This window comes from Mycetomoellerius zeteki, unplaced genomic scaffold (genome assembly GCF_001594055.1).
Source record: "Mycetomoellerius zeteki isolate Tzet28-1 unplaced genomic scaffold, Tzet1.0 scaffold241, whole genome shotgun sequence".
In the NCBI taxonomy this organism is placed as follows: Eukaryota; Metazoa; Arthropoda; class Insecta; order Hymenoptera; family Formicidae; genus Mycetomoellerius; species Mycetomoellerius zeteki.
This window is the reverse complement of record NW_017257218.1, coordinates 165,940-188,246: the sequence shown is the minus strand read 5'-3', so window position 1 is coordinate 188,246 and position 22,307 is coordinate 165,940. Positions and strand designations below refer to the sequence as shown.

At 29.7% G+C, this 22,307-nt stretch overlaps 2 protein-coding genes across 2 annotated transcripts in view; both read left to right on the top strand.

The window, feature by feature from the left end:
• The first annotated feature begins 3,167 nt into the window (after positions 1-3,167).
• The window catches only part of LOC108723470 (putative fatty acyl-CoA reductase CG5065), a 32,695-nt gene continuing 13,555 nt past the window's right edge, over positions 3,168-22,307 (top strand). The window contains exon 1 of the mRNA XM_018449267.1: positions 3,168-3,382. The gene's annotated coding sequence lies outside the window, so the exon portion shown is untranslated. The remainder of the gene's footprint in view (positions 3,383-22,307) is intronic.
• On the top strand, positions 18,006-18,464 carry LOC108723454 (uncharacterized). The gene has a single exon (XM_018449235.1). It carries the CDS (start codon positions 18,006-18,008, stop codon positions 18,462-18,464), a length of 459 nt encoding a protein of 152 aa, XP_018304737.1.

The following is a 22,307-nucleotide window of genomic DNA, read 5'->3' as shown; positions in this document are numbered from 1 at the left end:
TTATCCACTGATTCAGATTTAGAGAGATACCTTTCCAATTTAAAAATAAAATATCAGCTTTTCTGTGTCTCGTGAATACTTAATTTAAAATTCTAAATAGGGAATGCAGTTTTTTAATTCAATTGAATCCAGTTGAATCTAATTAAATCCAATTCAATCTCCAATTTAATCTAATCGAATTAAAAAAATTTTTATTATTTAAAATACGCATTCGGATAGATAAAATTTCAATTCATTTTAATCCATTCTTGTTTACTGGATTGTAATCATGTAAAGATAACTTACATGATATTTTAATGGCTTTGCCACAATTGTTTTGTAAGTAATATGATAAAAAAAACTTTAATATCGATTTCGAGATTCCCTTTCTTCCTCCTTTTACATACATATATTTTCCCAACTTAATGTTACAATAGGACAAATTTGTGGGATCCGATTTTATATTTAAGATTGATTTAAGTCCATTCTCAGATAATCTTAAAATTCCAGCTATTGAAATGACCATGTAACATCTCGAGATTTTATGAGTCGGAGCAAAAGTTCATAGCACTATTTCACAGTATCATGTTTATTTGTTTTTAAAAAAAATTTAACAGTTTTTTTACCATAAATCGAGTTCATAGAAATGTCTAATTTTTTTATATAATAAAATTGAAGTATCGAACTTGACGTGTATAAAATTTTAGGGTAGGTTAACATGATGAAATAAAAAAAAACGTTTATTAGAGAAAAAAATGTTGAAAGTGTAATTTTTAATGTGTAACTTAGTGACAGGTAAGGATCAGAAACGTTTCTTTGACTAATTGCACACAAATATTACTACAGACTTCTCTATATATAATACCATTAAATATTACTGTTCTCTAAAAAACGAGATTATAATAATTAAAAAAATTACGATTATAATGGCCACAAAAAAATAATAGACCATTCTGGAAGGATATTTATATGCACAAACTTGCATACAAATTTAACTTTGAAAAATAAACATAACGTCACCTTGTTTTCATTTGGTGAAGATGCAGCTCTTTTGATTTACTATCGTATGTTTCATACTATTTCATTAAGATATACACGTAATTTTAATATTTTATCCAAATTATTATGCAGATACTTGTGATTTTGGATGGGTTCTGATAAAGGACTCCAAATTTTTCATACTGTACTAAATAAAGAACCACTTTAACATTAAATCACAGGTGCATTGATTCTTGATATTAAGAGAGATATTAACAAATTTATTTATAAAACAATTTAAATAATTCCATTGTTTAGAATAAGCATAATACGCGATACAAAAGATAACGAAATGAAATGACATAACGCAGTAAAAAAAAAAGTAATAAAAATTATTGATGACTCAAGACACGCGTTGACATGTGAATTGTATGTAAAATGCTAATCAAATTAACATTATATTGAGTAACAATATAATGTTACTCAATTATATTAAATATCAAGTGAAGTATATATTTTTCATTTTGCTCCGTCATTTCAGTATCTTCTCAAAAAGCGGTATGTGGCTCAGATGATTCAGAAAGGCAGTTAGGTCACCTAGTTCTGGCTGAGACTTCTTGAGTGCGTGAAGATGTTCGGATCCAATCCCCTCCACAATACAAAGGCTTGTCCGGATAACCGTTGTTAATAGGTCGATATGTTCGTGAAACCGGTACCGCAATACCAGTAACGCAACTGTGTTTCCTTCTTACAATTAGTCGAAGAATTCAAACTTCATCTACATTGGTGATCACTAATCCTGGAAATATTCTATTAATTCCATCTTTTTTCAAAAGCCAGTATTCAAGTCCCCGAGGCTGTTCTCCGAAGAGTAAACGTTTATAACTAATCGGCTGTAATAAAATCTCCCTGTATAAATTGAATGGTATAAATAGAATCAAAATGTATAGAAGCTTCTATGTTATAAATTGTATTTCAACGAAGAACTTGTTTTTTAACGTCTGAAGCCTGTTAGGATAATTTCGTATAATAATATTAGATGCGCATAGCTTTTTCAATCATCAGTTCTAGAATAATGACTCGAAGAACATATTATCGGAATGATTTCTTAACTAATTCATCGTTACTTTAACTTTAATTTTAATTTCTAATTAAAATTTAAATGATTATGTACATTGAAAAATTAATTTGTTGTAACGAATAATTTCAAATTGAAATTTTAATTTAAATAACAATAGATTAAGTAAGGTAGGACACAGTCCGAAATATTAAAAATGTTACATTTGTCTCTGCAAGAGAAACGTTTACGTTACGAAAAACTAACTTCGAAGAACAAATTATGTCCGATACCCATTGAATGGTTTCCATTTTAACTTTTACAGATAATTTATTATTCATATATGCGTACTTTTTTTTAGAGACAAGAATAATATACATTTCAAAGTGGACTTAAATTTCTATGCAAGAGCACAATAACATTCGACCTTTTCTGTACACTGTTAAATCTATAGTGTCAAATTTAACCTAACATGAGTCGCCACTGCTCCTACTAAATATATTATTATTTTTTACCAAAACGATAGTTAAATTTGACTCTATGTCGTGTCAATTTAACACTATATAATATCAAATTGACACTGTATAGTGTCAAATATAACCATTGTTTTAGTATAAAATAACGATATGATTGAGTAGGAGCAGTAGCGACTCACGTTAAGTTAAATTTGACATTATAGATTTAACAGTGTACAACTCGATTCTTCGCGTTTTTCACAGCGCAGTACCTACTGAGAAAAATATTTGGCTGGAATTTTAATTAAAAATCAATAAATTATAGAGTAGAATTTTTTTGCTAAAATCTACTAAAATTTTGATACTAATTGAGATAATCGGAATTCTGATTGATATAATCAGAATCTTGTGATCCATCCAGATATTTTCAAGCAGACATTTTTCTCAATGATGGCATCGTTTATCCCCAAGGAAGTTGTATTCGCGAAAAATAAATCGAAGGATGCACATCTTCGATTTCATCTTTTCTTTTACTTCGTACTATAAACGTTGATGCAGATCGATGCAGAGGAGGAAGACGATAGCCCGATAGGATATGGTGTTACTGAAGAAGGGGTACGAAGGTAGAGGTGGCAAAAGTGGGACCGCGTCGGCTCAACCAGAGTGACAAATGCTAGCTGGTTTACTCGCGAAAAGTCGTCGAGGCAGAAAAGAGGATCGATAGATCCACGCGCGCGAGGAGAAAGTTATTACATATATACCTGCTGATATTCACGTCCGCCTGATTGCCTGCCTATTTGCCTGAGTATCTGCCAGCGCGCATTCGCTCGTCTTGGCTGACTGCCTATCTATCTGTTCGCTGTCATCGCTCCGAGCAATTCTTTTTGTCGATTATTTCTCGCCGTTCAATAAGGTCAGTGGAAGATTAACATTGTTGATCGATATACAAGACACGTTCACGCGAGTATTTATTTTGCAGTGAATCCGCGACACGCGGTTTTTCCTAATCATATCTTAGTTTATATCACGTTTCCTCGATTGACTCGTTTCCTAGTCGAGGTTACAAGGCGATTGAAACACTTTATCTCCATGCCAGCGTAAGTCTCATCGCAACCCTTTAACAGACATAATTAAATCTTACTTTCTAATAGTTCAGGTAAATTTTAGAACATGAAAACTGTAAATCTCTCTCGCAAAAGTAATCTTGCGCTGTTGAACGATAGTGTATTTCATTAATTTTCTTAATTTTGTCAATTTTGTTTATTATTTTGTGTATCTTTACTTTCATATCGTGCATATTGTGATTCTATTTGTATTCAAGTCAAATATGTTCTACAAATTAAAAACTTTGACATTAAACGAAAAGATTTGTGTCAAATAAAAAAGGATTAAATGATTCTTCTTTTTTTCCTTTTTTTCTCTAATGAAATTGAACGGAAAACCTCAACGTGAATCTTTTTCGACTAAAACTTATGAATCAAGGAAAAAGTATTAAACGGAAATTCGAGCTGTTGCAGCATCTCTTTCCGATATCCATTGCAAAATATGCCGTTTCTCCTCTCCGAATAAACACGGGAGCTAAAGTATTCGCCATTAAATCGGACCACTCCACTTGTTTGTCATAGTTTTTATATTTGATTTCTCTCTTTCACGGCGTTTGCGGTATCTACTTTCTTTTCTCAGCGTCGTTTTTTCCTGCGTTATTTCATCTAATTGTAAGTATTTATTTTTTGATATATTAAATGCAGACATTATAGAATTGGTAAACCGAATTCGCTTTGACAGTTTATACGTAGGTATTATATTTTCAAAACTTCGGACGGAATGTGCAGTGTGCATTATCCAGCATTGACAAACAATTTAACCGTCACCCGAGTAGTTGAGAAACCTTTTTTATTTCGTAATTTCTTCGAATTTACAAATATAACATCTTGACTTTGACACTTGCAGTTAGCACTATACTTAATGTTTTCAAGAACCATCCGCGGTAACACGACTTTAATCACAAATGCGAGGTGTGAAAGTTTGTAATAAATGTATCTCATCATCGCGATATCGATAACGATCATTCGTACAGAGTCACACCCGTACAGAGTGACGAGTTTTGGCATCTTTTACAATTTTCTCACTTATATCCCTGGAATTTGCTAATACGTAGTCATTGTCACGTAGTTCTCAGCTTCCTCGTTTTTCCTGAGTGAGTATAGTCTTTCTTGATTTGGTCAATTTGGTATGTCAGTCAACAACGGTTACTTTTCGCAACCACCTGTGGCGATTCCACCGGTACGCTCTAATAGAACTTAATGTGAAGATTATGGAATGGTAAAATTGCAAGGCCGCGAAACACATTAAAAATAATAATTACAGGCAGCAACACGATATAGTACACACACGGAGACCTTGCATGCGCGTTTTAATCCGTTAGAATGTTTTAATTTTCAACTTAATATTATATTTAATCTCATCGTTTGTCATTACTTATAAATTCTAGAAAAATTACTCTTTAACGAAATTATTTATTAGAGAAAAGTCACACCGATACTGATATAGGTCTCTTAAAGAGACACCTTCTTATTTCTCCGAAACTGTAAACATTACATTTTATTAATATTGATAAAAATATGATCTCTTTAGATATATAAACTGAAGAAGTAGAAACCTATAATGTATATATTTATATATAAATGTTGGTTTGCTTATTTCTATATATGTATAAAATCGGCTAAAAACAAATTCTGTATATATAACAAATGTAAAAATAAAATTCTTTTAATTTTCTTTTGCAGAGTGCGCAGATTAAATAACATATATATATTATTTATAATCAAATCATTTAAATCGATAAGTCAGACCGTTTTACATGTTTGTAGTTTCCTAAATCTGTTTTATTTATATTGTTTTCTTTCTTATTTTTCTCATAGTACGGTTTTAAACGTAAAATCGGAGTGGAACGTAAACCGGCATGTCTGTCCGTGACAGATCATAAACTACTCTAATCTTTATACAGTTATATTATTGTGTTAAATAGTCCTATCAGAGTTGAAGGCATTTCTGTATTTACGGAAAAACCTTAAAAAAACGATCACGTTACATTTTTACGTCTTGCGGAATAGCATAAAGTATGCATACAAATCAACATTTTACATATCGAAGTGAAAGAATTCTGGAAATTCTCGTAATACGTCATTCGCTTGTAGGTATTTTGTACAGATATTCCTGTGAAAAGAAGAAAAATAGTGTAGCATTACTGTCTACTGTATCAGACGCTTATTTTTTATTTTACGAAAAAATTAATTATTTCAAAATTGCAAACAAAACTATAAAAACTGTTATATTATATGATAGAAGATATTTTCTAATTTGTATTTTTATTTCTTAAGTTTTATTTTTTAAGCTTACGTTTAAAAAATATATAGTTCAAAAACAAAGTGGTGTGGTATCGGTAATCTTTCTTTATTTTATTGATCAAGAACTTTAAAACAATTTAGAAAATTTTCTAATTGATATATTTGAACTATTGAAAAAATAAGTCAAAGGGCATATTAGATTCAGGGCATTGTTTTAATATTCTAAGAATATATCTACGAATCGAAAGAATCACAATTAAATGTTCTAAAGCATTATATACTCGAAATGCAGCTTTCTATTTGTATATACATATTTGTTCTACAAGTAAGACTTTCTTATGCAAGCTGGATCACTATTCACGTCTACTTTCAGCCATTACAGATATCAGTTAGAAAATTTTCTCTTATCAACCAAGTTGTATCTCACATAGCGACAATTAAGTTGTCACAAAATATTTAAAAACATAATAAAACATCAGCGTCATTCGATATGTTTTTAATTATTTTCATTAAGAAACTGTATGAATGCAATTTTGCAAAAAAAATGTTTTCTGACAAAAAATCATACTGTGCATTCCATGTACGCGAATTTCGGAATATCTTGTATATAGATAATTGCAGAATTAATTATCTCCATGCACGGCAAAATTCTAACAGAAATAAGATTATATTATATAAACAAAAACTATTACAAAAGTTCATATCAATTAAAATATAAACGGAAAGAACAATTTTGCAGTATCTAAAAATTTATCTGGAAATTATTTTGTTAGACTATTAAAACAACTAAACAGGTCACTCAAACACACAATGAATAATGCTCTGCAAAAAGTTTTGACATTTTAGCAATCAACTTGAGCATCCTATAATTATGGGGTTGGAAAGAAAGTAATTTTTGGTTCAAAATTATAGGATATATTTGTTAAAAATAAACCAAATTTAAATTTCTCTCAAAAAAGGTACATAAGAAAATTCAAATTTATGCATTATCTATTTATCATTAAAAAAATATATTTCCTGTAGGATTAGTTTTATAAAACAACAGTTTCAAGACTATTTTCCGAAATCGGTTCTTTGTTATATACCTTTTCTTCCTTGCAAACGGTTAAATTTAATCTTATCTTTGTTAGAGCTTTGTTGTGCTGCTGAGTAATTACATAACTATTAAGTGATTTCACAATAATTTTATTAAAATTTTTAATATACAATTTTTATTATACATGTACTTCATTATTAAAATAATCTTCTTGATTTGGTTCTATGAGAATTCGCATGTATTAAATATAAAAGCATGTACACATATGTAGAGAGACAATTGCGTTGTCTGTAGTATTCAGTGATCCACATAACTGTTTCGTTAATTGTGTAGCTTTTGTATTATGTATAAAGTTTAGGTAACTGAATTCATTATCTGCAAAATTCAATCTACTTTTCGATTAATAAACAAGCACATGCCCATACAACTATAATGACAAATAACAAATATAAATAAATTTAAGTATATGTACAAGGATCATATATTTGATAATATACGAGTAAATTTCAAAATATTATAAATTAACTCTAGCAAAAAAAGTAGCTTTTTCTGATGGTTACAATTTACAATTACGATTGTCAATTTTAAAACGATTATCAAATTTGCTGAAATCGAAAGCAATGACGAAACCTTCTCTTCATTCTGAACAGGAAAAGGATAGATAATTAATGAGAGAGATGCTTGTTATTAGGAAATAGAGAAAACATTTTGCATATTTTAAGGGGATCGTAAAGCTGTCTGTATTACCGATTCAATAGAACTTGCATACATACGATTTACGTGTCATTGACATCACTACACACAGTACACATTACATCAATATCGCACGCACACATAAATTTTCTAACTAATTAATCCTTTATATTAGGTATCTAAGCCTAATTGTAAGAACACAGTATTGTTTTTTCATGTAATCCCTAGTCCAAACTAAGATTGTTTCATATGCGTACAAAATATAAAACGTGTATATAATGAAACAAATATTGTTGCGACTCGACATCAGAAATCGATGATAACAAAACTATAATCTTCCAACCTTTTTTCATTTTTATCATAAAGTCGACAGGTTTGGACTATATTATCGCTTATACTTTAATTGTAGAAAAGGATTTTAAAATCTGTATGTAAAGGCAGAGAAAAATACTTATTTGAAAAATAAGCGGTGAAACAGACGATTTTAGGATCCTCTTAAATGGTCGAATCTCAATACAAAAATTTAATAATTCGACGTCTACTTCAGAAGACACATTCGATATGTTTATGGTGCCTCTTTCTCTTCTTTCTTCACGCCAGCCATGGCGAGAAATCGACCGGCGTTGCGATTTACATAAGGGGATATTCCACACGATTGCGTTGCTCCTAACGTTGTGTCCAAGTGATTGCTATTCATCGTTGTTATGCTAATTACGCTATGTAAAACGATGCGCGTTCGATTTCTTCCAATCGTCAGTTCAATGATAATCATCAATAACCAATCCCGAATTGTAGTAGTGTTAAGATTTAAAATTACCTATCATCAAACTTAGGCAAAAATTAACTACGCTTTTTACAAATATCCTTTTTATAAATATTCCTTTTCATAATAATTTATTATTTGTATATTGAAGACCTCAGCTTATTATGCTTGCAGCAGTTAATAAAGACGTGTTTCTATTTTATCTCGATAAATTTTATGTGCAACAAAGTTAATTAATGTTCTTAGTAATTTTATTAACATGTATGGATGTTAATAAAATTACCAAGAGCATTAATTAACCTTGTTGCACATAAAATTTACCGAGATAAAATAGAAATCTTTGCATAAATTATTTACAAAAGAGAAAAAGCTACATTAAAATTTAAAAGAGAATGCAAATTATTAGTAGGACTTAATATTCTTTTCTAGAGATTTTAAACGGATAATTAAGTTCAAATAAGAACTTTTATAGTAAATGGAAACAATCCTAAAATTGTTTGTACTAATATCTTTTTACTAATATTGTTTGTATTACTAAATTTGTATTAATATTGTTTGTACCACTAAAATTGTTAATATCTATCAATGTAATTCTAATTTTACCGTAATTAAAAGAATAAAATTAAAATTTTACCCGTACACACAAGTTGAAATTAAGGATAAATGGATGACATTTCAAAATAATAAAATTATGAAAAAATTACAAATTATTCCAAATCACATTTAAAAATAATACGATAAATTTGGTGACAGTTTATTATCTGGATCATAAGTTATTTTAATAAATAGTAGTATTTTTTTAAATACATTTCCATACATTTTTATTAGAGCACAGATTGTGCTCTAATAAAAGTGTATGGAAATGTATTATATATAAAATGAATGACAAAAATCTCAACTTTTTAATATAAATACATTATGTATTCAAAATTATTTTTATGTAAAGTTATATTGCGATGCATGAACTAGTTGTCCAGTATAAATAAACAAAATATTTATTTATTCTATATCTTTGTAACTAATCAGTGAATCGCAATGAAACTTTGCAAATTATTTTGAATACTTAAAGTACTTACAAACAAAAATTTAGATTTTTGTTATAATTTTTAAAATTTTAATTTTTAACAATAAAAACAATAACAAATAAAATGTGTTATTAAATAAAAATATATTCAAACAACTTTCATATGTATATATATATATATAGTTTATTTGAAGTGTAAATATTAAACACATTTCCAAATTTAATTTTCTTTGCAAGACTTCTGTACGTCACATACATCTTTAATAAATCAAGGGGCTTAAATCATCAGAATATTCAGATTTTTAATTCTAAAATTTCTCATCTATTTAATAAATAATTATTATATATCTTTCAGAAATTGTAAAATATCATTATAAATTACAATACCAATAAATATTATAATTACAATACCAATAAATATTATAAATATTATAATTTATATTATATATACTTGCGTATAATAAGGCTTTAAAAATTTATGTAGTACAATAACTAAATACCTCGTCCGAAAAACAAGAGATCCAGGTTCGATTCCTGGCCGATAATATTTTTCGCAATAAAAATTAATTATTTATGTTAATGTCATTCAGCATTATATTATTAATATTGTTGTTCAGCATTATTAATATTGTTCGAAGATATGAAAAAGCATCAAAATTGTTGAATTGCTAGTCAATTTAACTCGTGATATTACTGCGGTAGTTTAGTAGAGTTAGCGTTTCAAGACCAAAAAAATCACTTCGGGGCGCGCGTTTTAAAGGACTACATACGTAATATATAAATCACACAGAATCATGCAATAATTTAATATCTAGCTAAACCGTTCAAGGCTTTCATTTATATAGTTTGTGTTATCACATATACGGTCCTATAATATATTATATTGCTAAATACAAAGCTTCTTGTCACTGTACGATTCGATTTATTATGGATACGAATGTCAAATCAGTGCATTTAAAACAACTTTTAGAAATAAAATTAATTATAAAATTGGAAATATTAAGTTTCCAAAAAATAATTCATTGTATTCTCTTTAAATCTTGCGTTTATCAATTTTTCCACGTCAGCGTTTCACGATCGAGTAATGCAAAAATAAACATACAATGTTTAAGCAGGCAACACGCAATAATTTTTCGCTAGGTTGCACTTTCACGAACTTTCTCGACGTTCCAAATGCACATGGTTTTGTTCCATACAAACGTCATTAAGCGAAGTCCGAATCGTCCGTGCCATTCAGCGAGTCATAAACGAAATGTATCTATGGCAGTAGTACAAGAAGAAAAATAGGTCGCACCGTTAGGGAATCAACGAACATTCACACAGCATCCGTACCGTTATTTCGCGGCTGACGAAACGCGTTGATTTGTACGAACTATTCTCTTAAACTGGGAGTACTAACTGAGATATAACTGTCATAACATTCTTTGTCATAAAAAAATAAATTTGACTTCTTACTGCAAAAAATTTAACTTAATTTGTTTTAATCATTTTTCGGGAAAGGTTAGCTAGTTTTCACTCGTTCCATATAATAATGAAATTATGTAATTTTAAGTACAAGCTTTACAAACGCGTTTAGCTTCGTAACATTTCGATACTAAATTATTTTTTATTATTCCACACGTTAATTACAACGTGATTTATATCATCTCTTACTTTATTTTTTATTAATATTATGAATAATCTTATGTATAACGTTATGTATACTTGGTTACTAATTAGAAGGTTTAAATGTCCATTGATTGAAAATTAGATTCAGAATTAGATGTTTCTAATTCTGAATGTGTAATGAACTAACGTATAATTTGGATTTTAAATTATTATAAGAAAGGATATCTGTAAAAAAAATCGTCAATCTAATTAAAAAATTAACGTAATTTATTATATTGGTTATGTTTTTATATTATTATCTGTTTTATCTAATAATTTATTATTAGCGAATATCATAAATTTAGCATAGCTTAACATAAATTGAAACGACTAGATAACTAAATACACAGACTAGAACGAAAAAAGTTGTTGCAAGATTGCAGAAACTTACGAATAAAACACTGAATGCGGAACTGTTGATTCTTCTTGATCATCGCAACGAATTGCAGTCATTAATAAATCATTTAACAAAATTGGCGACACTAGCCAAGGGCTTTCAACGTCCAATTACGATTACGTATTAACGTTAGTGCTATTAATTACGATGATAAAGAAACCATTCAAAATTCATTAAAAAATTATAAAAGATTTTTCCATGAGTGATACTTATCCAAGATAAATTATAACTAAAAATAACAATGTAATTGTTGCACATAATTGAGACGTAATGTTTGAAGGCATAAATCAACGTTATATATACATTGTGTATATCTTACTTACAATAATAGCCAAGTTACAATCACCTAAAGATCGATTAAAATTTTTTCATTTTTTTATATTACGTTTACTCTCGGGATTTCAAGGAAGTAATTAATTAGGATTAGTTATCCCTCTAAGATAAGTATTCTTTGTGGCTTATTCATAAAAGATCATATTATTATTTTTATTCTTACTAATTCTCAATTAATATAATTATATTTAACGATGATAATAATATAATATTTAATGAATCCTATTTCCTCTATTTTCAAAGCAACATAAAAAATTTTTATTGAAGTACCTATAAAAATTTAGCTACCCTGCAGGTAATATGCATGTTGTATAAGATATCTAAAAGATGTCTTTTAAATATCTTATGCAACATGTATAATGTTATATGGATAGATACAAATCTGAAAATAATTTTGTTTGACCATCAAAATAATTATATAGGACGCTCAAGCTGATTGCAGAATGTTAAAACTTTTTGCAGTATTGATCACCATGCTTGAATTCCTACATAATTATTTTAATTATTTGATAAAATTATTTTCAGATCTGTATTTAGCTAAGGGAGGATGTTAAGAAAGGACCAATTTTCCATAAAAAAGGTAAGTAAGAGGAATAGTGTTTTTTTATCTTAACCTTCTGGATACAATAAAGTTACTAAAAAATTTATGGCGTTTTGGGAACAATTCGAAAATTGAACAAGAATATTGAAATTTGGAAACACTATACAGCAATCTTTATTCCAGAGATTTTTCTGGGAACGTTCTCAGAACGTTGGATGTTCTCGGAACATCCTTCAGAACGTCTCTTTGAAATCTGTGCTATATAAGATATGCACCATGTTTATGCTCAATTTTCGAAGTATTTCCCAAACATTACAAATTTCTTAATAATTTTATCGTATCCAGAAGATCAAAATCTACAAAAGAACACTATTCTATTTACTTAGACATTTTTTGGGCAAAATCAGTCCTTTTTGATATCCTCCTTTTAGATACTTGAGCAAAATCGTTGAAGAGATAGAACGCATAAATGTACAATAATACAACACAATTTATTGACAATACATTAATTAAACATTGGTTATATTGGTATGCATTGAAAATATATTGACATAATGTTGCCCAATATAAAGCCAATACATCTGCAACTAGAAATTAAATGCATGCACTGCCAATATAAAAGGCAAAGCGTCTATTTTACAAGCGCAAATTAATGTTGAGGGCAAATTTGTAACCAATATTTCGCCCGTAATCTGTGCTACTAAAATATTATGCTATTTTTTCATGATTTTGTTTTAAGAAGAAATTCCAGATATATGTTTTGCGCAACTTTTAAGGGAAATTTTCTCGTAAGATTATGTTTAATATTTTAGAAAAAAATTTAATATTTCTTACGTAAAGTTAAAAAATCATTATAAACGATTTTATAGAAATGTTTCCACTGTCTCGACAAACAGCTTGTCTCTCCGCGGAACCTTGAAAGTGTAGTCATTCGAGACCGACCGCATGCGTGCATCGGCTGTTCTCGTTCCGAAAGCAACTTCTGCGTGTCCCGTGAGGACGCGGCCGCGAAATAAAGATTTGCGACTCCTTAACGAGCGATTAAGCGATATTGCTGTAAAAGTAACGACGGGGACATCTCGCGACGTATGCCATGAGTATATATAAAGTTACGTGAGCGTAATAACGCGTTGCGTGTTGTGCAAGTGGAATCTTTCTTGTGCGTTTGCGTAATGTTGCGCCGCGCCACGCCGCACCGTTGGCCACCACCGTGTTGAGTCTTCCGCGTTGGCTCATAATGAGCCCGACGCTTAACTCGTATTGGAATAGCCGCTTCGACGCGGAAGCGCGCCCGCTCCAAGTATGTCCGGTGCATGCCGAGGGTCGATTAAATTTTCCGAGAGAAAAAAATTAAAAAAAAACAGCAGCGCGCGCGCAGATGCGAAAATGAAAGCGAGACTCTCGTAAATGAGAGAATTTCCTTCTTCCCGGCTACAATGCACTCAAATCGTCATACAAATATGTATTCGGGGTTACTGTCACACGTGTGACCTCTTTCCTTACTTGGAAAGTGAGCAGTGAGTTGTTAGACTGATCGACAAGAAGACGATGAAACATCGTCGTTGTTGCAACGACGAATCTCGGACACGATAAATAGCATGCACGGAAATCGTATTTAAGAAGAAAAAGTTAATATTTGCGGTAGCTAATATATACACAGCGATTCCTTCTTTCTCGAATAAGTTTGTTTGTCATGAACCTAACCTAACAATCACTTCGAACATACCAATTTTCTTGTACATATTTTATTTAAAATAATAAGAGAATAAGATTTATTCATAAAAATAGAGCTAGATACAGATCTGAACACAATTTTGTTGGATTATCAAGATAGTTATACAGAACGCTCAAGTTGATTGCTAGAATATCAAAACTTTTTATAGCATTGCTCATTATGCTTGAGTTCTTTAGATAATTATTTTAATGGCCCAGCAAAATTATTTTCAAATATGTATCTAATTAAATTTTTAGATACTTTATCGATACAAAATCATTCTTTCCGAGTAGATTTTTATTATGTAAACAATCAATTAAAAAGTTCTAATCATTCTTCTAAATATAAACACAACACAAAAGAGTGCTGTAAAGATTACAATAATTTTCAAAATAAATTGTGTATATCGGATTAACAATCCCGTTACTTACCACTTAAATTACATTATGAGTCAATACTCAAGTCATGGTTATTGACGCAATATTTAGTTAAGTGGAAAAACACGAAACGTTTTCGCAGGTAATTAACGCTGGTCCATCTTTGATGAAGAATTGCGCATCAGTGTCATAGAAAAACATGCATTAACGTGTTAGACTCTGTCTACTTAGAAATAACAATTATCGCTGTTACCAGAAATAAAAAATTTTCTTAGCTAATTTAATGTTAACAAAAATTTTATTTTGTACATGTCATAAATTTGAACAGTTTTCTAAATGTAAAATTTTAATAATCTCACAGAAAAAATTTTAAAGTTCTAACTGAAGTAAAATCGTTGTAGAGATTAACTGATAAACACAAGTCCATTAATAATTAAATAAAATTTCTAGAGTAATGAAAGTATTTTCAGTGAACTGTAATCAAAAAATGAAACATGATTCTTAGCTCAACACTTACAATTAATAGGCTCTATAAAGCTAGCAGGACCAAATCAGCAAAATCAAATCGAACCTATCGGAATTTTTAGTACTCATTTTGTCCACTAAATTGTACCATTAATGATAATTTTGTACCATGTGCCATTTTGAAAAAAATCGTGGCGATACTAGCTTAATATTAAGCTGGCAGGACCAATTCAAAATAAAAGAAAAAAAGAAAAATAATATCAGAAATCAATAGGATTAAATTTGTACTATTTTGTACTATCGAAAACAATTCCATATTATGTGTCGTTTCCAAGAAAACAGTTACGCTGCTAATTTAGGTTGTGTTCCAAATTAACTGTCAACACTGAAAATGCTATTTTTTTTACGTTACGTGCACATAGATTTAAGCTGACAGAACCATAAAAAAACAATACAACGGCAAAAATTAACACAACTGAATTTGTATTAATTTGTATCATTGAAAGTGAGTTAATACTTTATATGTTTTCTCCTTAAAATGACTTTATTAATACATACTTACAATCTATGAGGCACTCCACGTCAAACGCGGATATCTTTGAAACATCGTCATTTCATTTTTTTTTTAATTTGCTAACATATTACTACAGATAAAAACATGAGGCATGTGTTTCGCGAAAAAATTTGAGATTTTTTTTGTAAAGTTATTCTCGCTTGTAAGTTGCAGAAATTCATAAAAAAACGTTACTCGTGGAAATATTTAATTATTATATCGTCGAATCATTAGTCGTACAAAAAAATGCAAGAGACCGATTTTAAAGATTTTAAATTGTTCTATAGAATCTATATGAGTTCTATATGAATTATTTTTTTCGCGAAATACGTGTAGAATAATTTAAGATCTTTAAAATCGATCTCTTATTTTTTTTCTATTTAACATTTATGCATACAAACACTGCGAATATGAAATGTCCTTTCACACGCTCTCAAGACATAGATATAATCACATCACGCGTTATAACGGATCATCGTAATGCTAAATATAATGTAAATTTTTTTTAACTGATTTAATTAATTTTAACTCATCGACTATGAAAAGTATTTCAAAAATTTCAAATGTTAATTCGATTTTAATTAAATTACAGAATTCTGGTTTAAGTATCCAGCTAAGTACGACAGACGACAACAAAGTTTTTAATTTTGGACAATAGCCTAACGATGATTCAATGATTGTATCTGTCTATCTTCTTACAACGTATTAACTTGACTCTGATATTTGTTACTTATACTTTGAGGAGGACTTAAAATGGCCGAAACGTCTGTAATTGGTGATTGATATATATATTATATTTAGCTTACACACGTACAATTGGGTCGACTCTCATTGGCATTAGTTTTCCTTTATTAATTTATTTTTCTTTTTTCTTTTATTTTAAATTGGTCCTGCCAGCTTAATATTAAGCTAGGACGGCCACAATTTTTTTCGAAATGGCACACGATACAAAATTGTACCATTAATGGTATAATTTATTAAAATGAGTACTAAAAATTCCGATAGGTCTGATTTGATTCTGTTGATTTGGTCCTGCTAGCTTTATAGAGCTCAATTAATATCTAATTTTGTACAGAAACGGCTGTACAGAAATACTGAATCTGTGGCTTTATATTAGTTTGCCTGTATTACTTAACTCAAACCTGTACACGTGAGAGAGAGAATAGATTGAATTTCCTCATCCGGATTCCCGGAGTTTGTTAGTCGGAGAAAGTAAAGAGCTGCGTATATCCGTCGAAATTCTCCGCGCCCAAGCTCTTTCTATTCTAGATGTAACATAACTAGTTACGTGTTTAGATAGAGTGTATGAATTACTGCAAAACATTAGTATCTCTTGTAATTACACATTATGCGTATGTTACGAACTCCAAGGAAAAAATTAAATTAAATAAATCATTTATATATTTATTAAATGTAATAACCATTAATAAGATAATAATCTTGTTTAAAAAGTAAAAATATACGAAATGTTATCCACGACAGGTTTTCTTTCACAATTTTATTGGCAAAATGTTCTTCTTAAAACAGGCTTCTTAAAAATTCAGCCTATCTTATTTTAATTCGAATCTTATTTATATTTCTTATTTTAATATTTGTTTTCTGATTACTTTCAATTTCTGATATCAAAATAATTTTATTGATTAATATTATGATAATTACAATTTAAAATAATTTAAAAAGAAACTAATGACTTCATTGTTTTACAATCTTTGTATTTTATTATTCTTTCTAATATAATCAGAAAAGAAATTCTCTTTTCAAGAAGAACTTATTACATCTTAATTATACAGTGTAGTAAAAAAAAGATTTCTAATTTCCAGAGTCCCATAGTACGCCGCTGCGCATGTTCGCCTGTCACTTTCTTTTCATTTCGTCATTACGCCTATACAACCTGACACGTTAAAGACGGCCATCCATTCGGATTTTTATTCCGTAGGAAAGAAACACCGAAGTTCACGATCGACTTTCACTCACAATCAGTCGCGTTTCTGGTATGCATTCGACTCGCCCCCCGTTTTTTCTATCTACTAAGATTGTCTTGAATATTATAATTAGTTTAATAGAACCAATTAACATCTTATAAGCAACCTCACTCAAGGCTCAATCAAGAATCGAAACCGGTATTCGATAAATTTAGATGTTTACGAACTTATATAATTTGCGGTTAAATACAACGGTTGTACAAACTCAACAAAATTATTTTTTAAAAAAAAAGGAAAAAATGGCACTAAGTGCGTCATTATCTCACAAAAAAGCCGTTACACAAATTATTTTACAATATTATAAATTACATCTCTGCAGTACATATACGAGGGCAAGTCAATAAGTTCTTAGAAAATCTATCAGAGGGCACTCGCAATGTCATGTCACGTTACTTTTTGACAAGTAGCATCTTTCAGCTGATTACTGTCAAATTTTGAGCGGAATTTATCGCGTGGTTTCATTTCTGTAGACGATTAAAGTGAACAACCTTTGTATTTTTTGCAAAATTTTGGAAAAAAACAAGTTTCGTGCAGTGATCAAACATTTACATATGAAAGACATCTACTTATCTACATATTTTAACGCCGAAAGATATCAAAGCCAAGTTGGATAATGTTCATAGCACATCTGCACCAGCATTTGCGACTGTATACAATTGGGTGAATGAATTTAAACGTGGTCGTATGTACATCTATATGTGATGCACCTCGTTCGGGACGTCCAATTGAGGCTGTTACACCAGAAATCATCGATAAGATCCACGATATTGTTTTAACTGATCGACGAGTGAACATGCGCGAGCTTGTTGAGGCCACAGGCATATCACATGGCACAGTGATTTCAATTTTGCACGAACAATTGGGTATGAAAAAGCTATCGGCAAGATGGGTGCCGCGTTTGCTCACTGTGGACCATAAGCGCGACCGTGTGACGATTTCAAAACAATGTTTGGAGATGTTTCAACGTAATTCAGATGAATTTCTGCGTCGATTCATTACTGTGGACGAAACATGGATCCATTACTTCATACCCGAGACGAAGGAACAGTCAAAACAATGGACTTCACTGGGTGAACTAATTCCGAAGAAGGCGAAAACCGTGAAGTCTCGGCCGGAAAGGTGATGGCCACAGTTTTTTGGGATGCACATGGTATAATTCATATCGATTACCTTCCGTCGAAGCAAACGATCAATGATGATTACTACGCAGCCTTATTGGACCGTTTCAACAACATTTTAAAGAAAAAACGTCCCCATTTGGCGAAGAAGAAAGTGCTCTTCCATCAAGACAATGCACGGGTTCACACGTGCCCGGCACCGATGGCCAAATTCAACGAATTCCGCTACGAATTGCTTCCCCATACAGCATATTCGCCAGATTTAGCCCCCTGCGACTATTTCCTGTTTCCAAACCTGAAAAAATGATTCGGAGGAAAGAGATTCACCATCAGAGAGCAGCTCATCGCCGAAACAGAGGCTTATTTTGAAGGGTTGGACAAATCATATTATTCGGACGGCTTGAAAAAGTTGAAGAATCGTTGGATCAAATGTATCGAGCTGAAAGGAGACTATGTTGAGAAATAAAAATGAATCGATCAAAAAAAATGTGTTTTACTATGTTTTTCTAAAAACTTATTGACTTACCCTCATATTTCAACAAAAAAAAAATGAAATGAAATCTTTAAATTGCGCCAATTGCGAAAAGAACATATATTTTCTCGAAATATATATTTTCTATAATTTTATATTTGCCAGCGTCAAGTTTTTTGTACTTTCACTTTTTTAAATAAAAACTTATGCTATTTTAATAAAATTTTCTTATTTTTTATGCTGCTTCGTTTTTAAGATTTAATGTTGAATTCCATTGCAAATATAAAATATATACTTATAAAATGACCATGATGAAATATAGCATTCTTAATTTTATATGTCTGTCCAGCTATTAATATTTTACTTGTCAGAAGAGCACATAAATTAATTTTTTGTGGTATCTTCACTAATGTTCCATTTTATAATAAAAATGAAATTAAATGAATAATAATTATCTGTTTTGCCAATGTTACTTTATTTTTAAATCATATATCATTTCTTCCACAACGTTCACATAATTTGTCATTTAATTTAAACCAATGTGAAAATGAAGTATTTAGTAAATCGTTAAGATTTAAACTTTTATTGTTCAAATTGTTAATAGAAATTGAGAGAATAAAATTATTATTAGTAGTAACTTTTGTATCACCACATGACATGCATCGATAAGTAGAAATAATTTGATACTCTACCAAATTTTTTATAAAATCATATTTAGTACAAAGAGCTACAAGAAAATCAAATGTATCGCGTTTAATACCAGTTGAAAAATATACTCCCCTAAACATTCTCGTACTGCGTAGGTGCTCAAATTATGTATTCCGTTTTCATAACGATGCGCTAATATACTTAAAACATCTAGGTAAACAGAATTAAATTTTTCGACTTTTTCAAAGACCTTTTTCGACACCTTTCTTTGAAGTACAAGGCCTCTTTTTTATTGAAAGCTTGATTTGATTAAAAGATGTGAACAGAAAAGAGTTTCTTTATTAGTTATGCGATAATTAATGAAAATAAATACATGCAAAGAACTGTTTAATGTTTACAACATTTGAAATAAGTCTTATCACTTTGCGCGAAAAATTTGGTCAAAGTCACACGAGTTTCAATAAACTTAAAATTAGACTTAACCATTTGAATTTACTGTTGTGATCTGCAATCATTGAACTAAGGACTTTCGTCATTTATGCACGGAAAGAACAGTTTTATTGAAGTATCTAAAAATTTATCTAGATACAGATAATTTTGTTAGACCATATAATTACGAAAAATACTCAAGCTAGTTGTTAGAATATCAAAATATTTTGTATGCTCATCGTGCTCAAGTTTTTTCATAAATATTTTGATCCAACAAAATTATATTTTTATGAGATCTGTATTCAGCTAAATTTTTAGGTATTTCAGAAAAATCGTTCTTTTCGTATGATAAAAAAACAAGCATTTTAAGAGTTCATATGAAAATACGTCAACATGTAAACGAATAATAAACATTGTATCAGTTTTGCGTCATATCAAGAATTTGACGTATCAATATATTCAGTTACTTTAAATCAATAGAGCAGTATCATTTTCTCATTATCAGTTTCTATTCTAAGCAGCGCTTGGAGTAAGGAATATAACACCGAGAAGAGATTCAGACTCTGTACACTCCGTACATTATTCATATGAATGAATAAACGTAGGCAATGAATCATGAAAACAAAAGTCTCGGATGAAAGATATCGACGAGAGATTAGCAATATTGCAAGTTTAACAATTTTTTTCATCTGGGTTCGTTTTGAAAAGCTTATGAAAAAAGCTTATAAAAAAATTGTCTTCAATTACAGAATAAAAATAATATTGAGAAGAGAAACATAATGAGATCTTTACGTTCGCGTTCTGCTTCAGAAATTATTTAATTTTGTAAAAAAATAACAGTAATTATACATATATAATATTTGCACTAAAAACTGTTTTGTTGATTTAAAGTAATTGAACAAAAATTTAAAAAAAAACTTATATAACGAACAGTTTATAACGTCATAGGTTTATTATGATGTGCGTGACGGCTGAATGCAGCATTCAAAAGGCTTATATAAATATATAAACTTATAGATTATATGAAGGTTCATGTAAAATGTCCAGTCTATTATACAAGATGTCCGGAAATTCGCGAATCAGAATCATAGCAAGAAAGTTCTTAAAAAAGTTATAAAAGTAATTGCCATTTTTTGTTCCGAGCAGTAATTTTTGAAATATAAAAGTTTAAAACCAATTATATAGATCATGATTAAACGGAAACCCATCCATAAGTCACGCATCGATAGTGATCGCGCACTTCATACGCTCACTAACATTAAGACAAATGATCGTGTACATCAGTATAATTATCTTAAAAAATACTCTGATTACTTGAAATTATTAATTATACATATGCATTGATTTATGACTATGCGAATTTTAAGATGAAATATTTCCATTTGTCATTACATTAAAGTAACTTATTTAGCAGAATGTCTAAAATCAATGCATATAATAACTTTAAGATATCTTTAAAAAAGTTCTTTAAAAAAACATCTTTAAAATATTTCATAAAGAACTGAATGATCTGAAAGTTGTCTTAAAAGTTTTTTAAGTTTTAAAATTTCGTTCATTTTTAATGAAGTTATACAGTTCTGCTTAAACTTTGAAATTCGTAGCGCTACGAACTTTTGTTTTGACCCAATACTTATAGATCTACGAACAGATTCTAGGCCGATATTCGTAGTTGGTTTTTATATTTAAGACTGTCTTAAAATATCATAAGTTAATTAGCATCTTGAGACATGATTTAAGATGAGCTTAAAACAAGAATCGACTATATGGAAAAAAATATAGATTGTGATTCAGCAAAGCTATATATAGCTTACTGCGCGAGTTCAACATCTATCTATAACTAAAAAGATTTGATGGTAAACAAAGAAATTATTTTTGTAAGTAATTATACTAATTATCAATATGATGATTTAGTTAATTATTTGCTACAATGAAAATTGTTAATGTGTAACATAAGTTTTATTTATTAAAGTAGCTAAAGTATGCGCCATCTTAGCTAGTACGTTTTATTAAAAATTTTGATTTATATATTGGATTGATTGTTGTAGAAAGTTATTTTTTGTTGCATTCTGCATTAACAAATTTACTATGTAATTATAACAAATATAATTATCTATAATAATATCATTTTTAGACCGTGTATGTGAGAGACACAACCGATAAATTAGAGCCCTATACGGTCGAAGCTAGATCTTAAAATGCTTAAATAATTCAATCTTGAATCACTAAATATGATATGTATGTACTAGACATACATATCATAATTGTAGTCTAACGAACTGTGCACCGAAATATTTCCGGA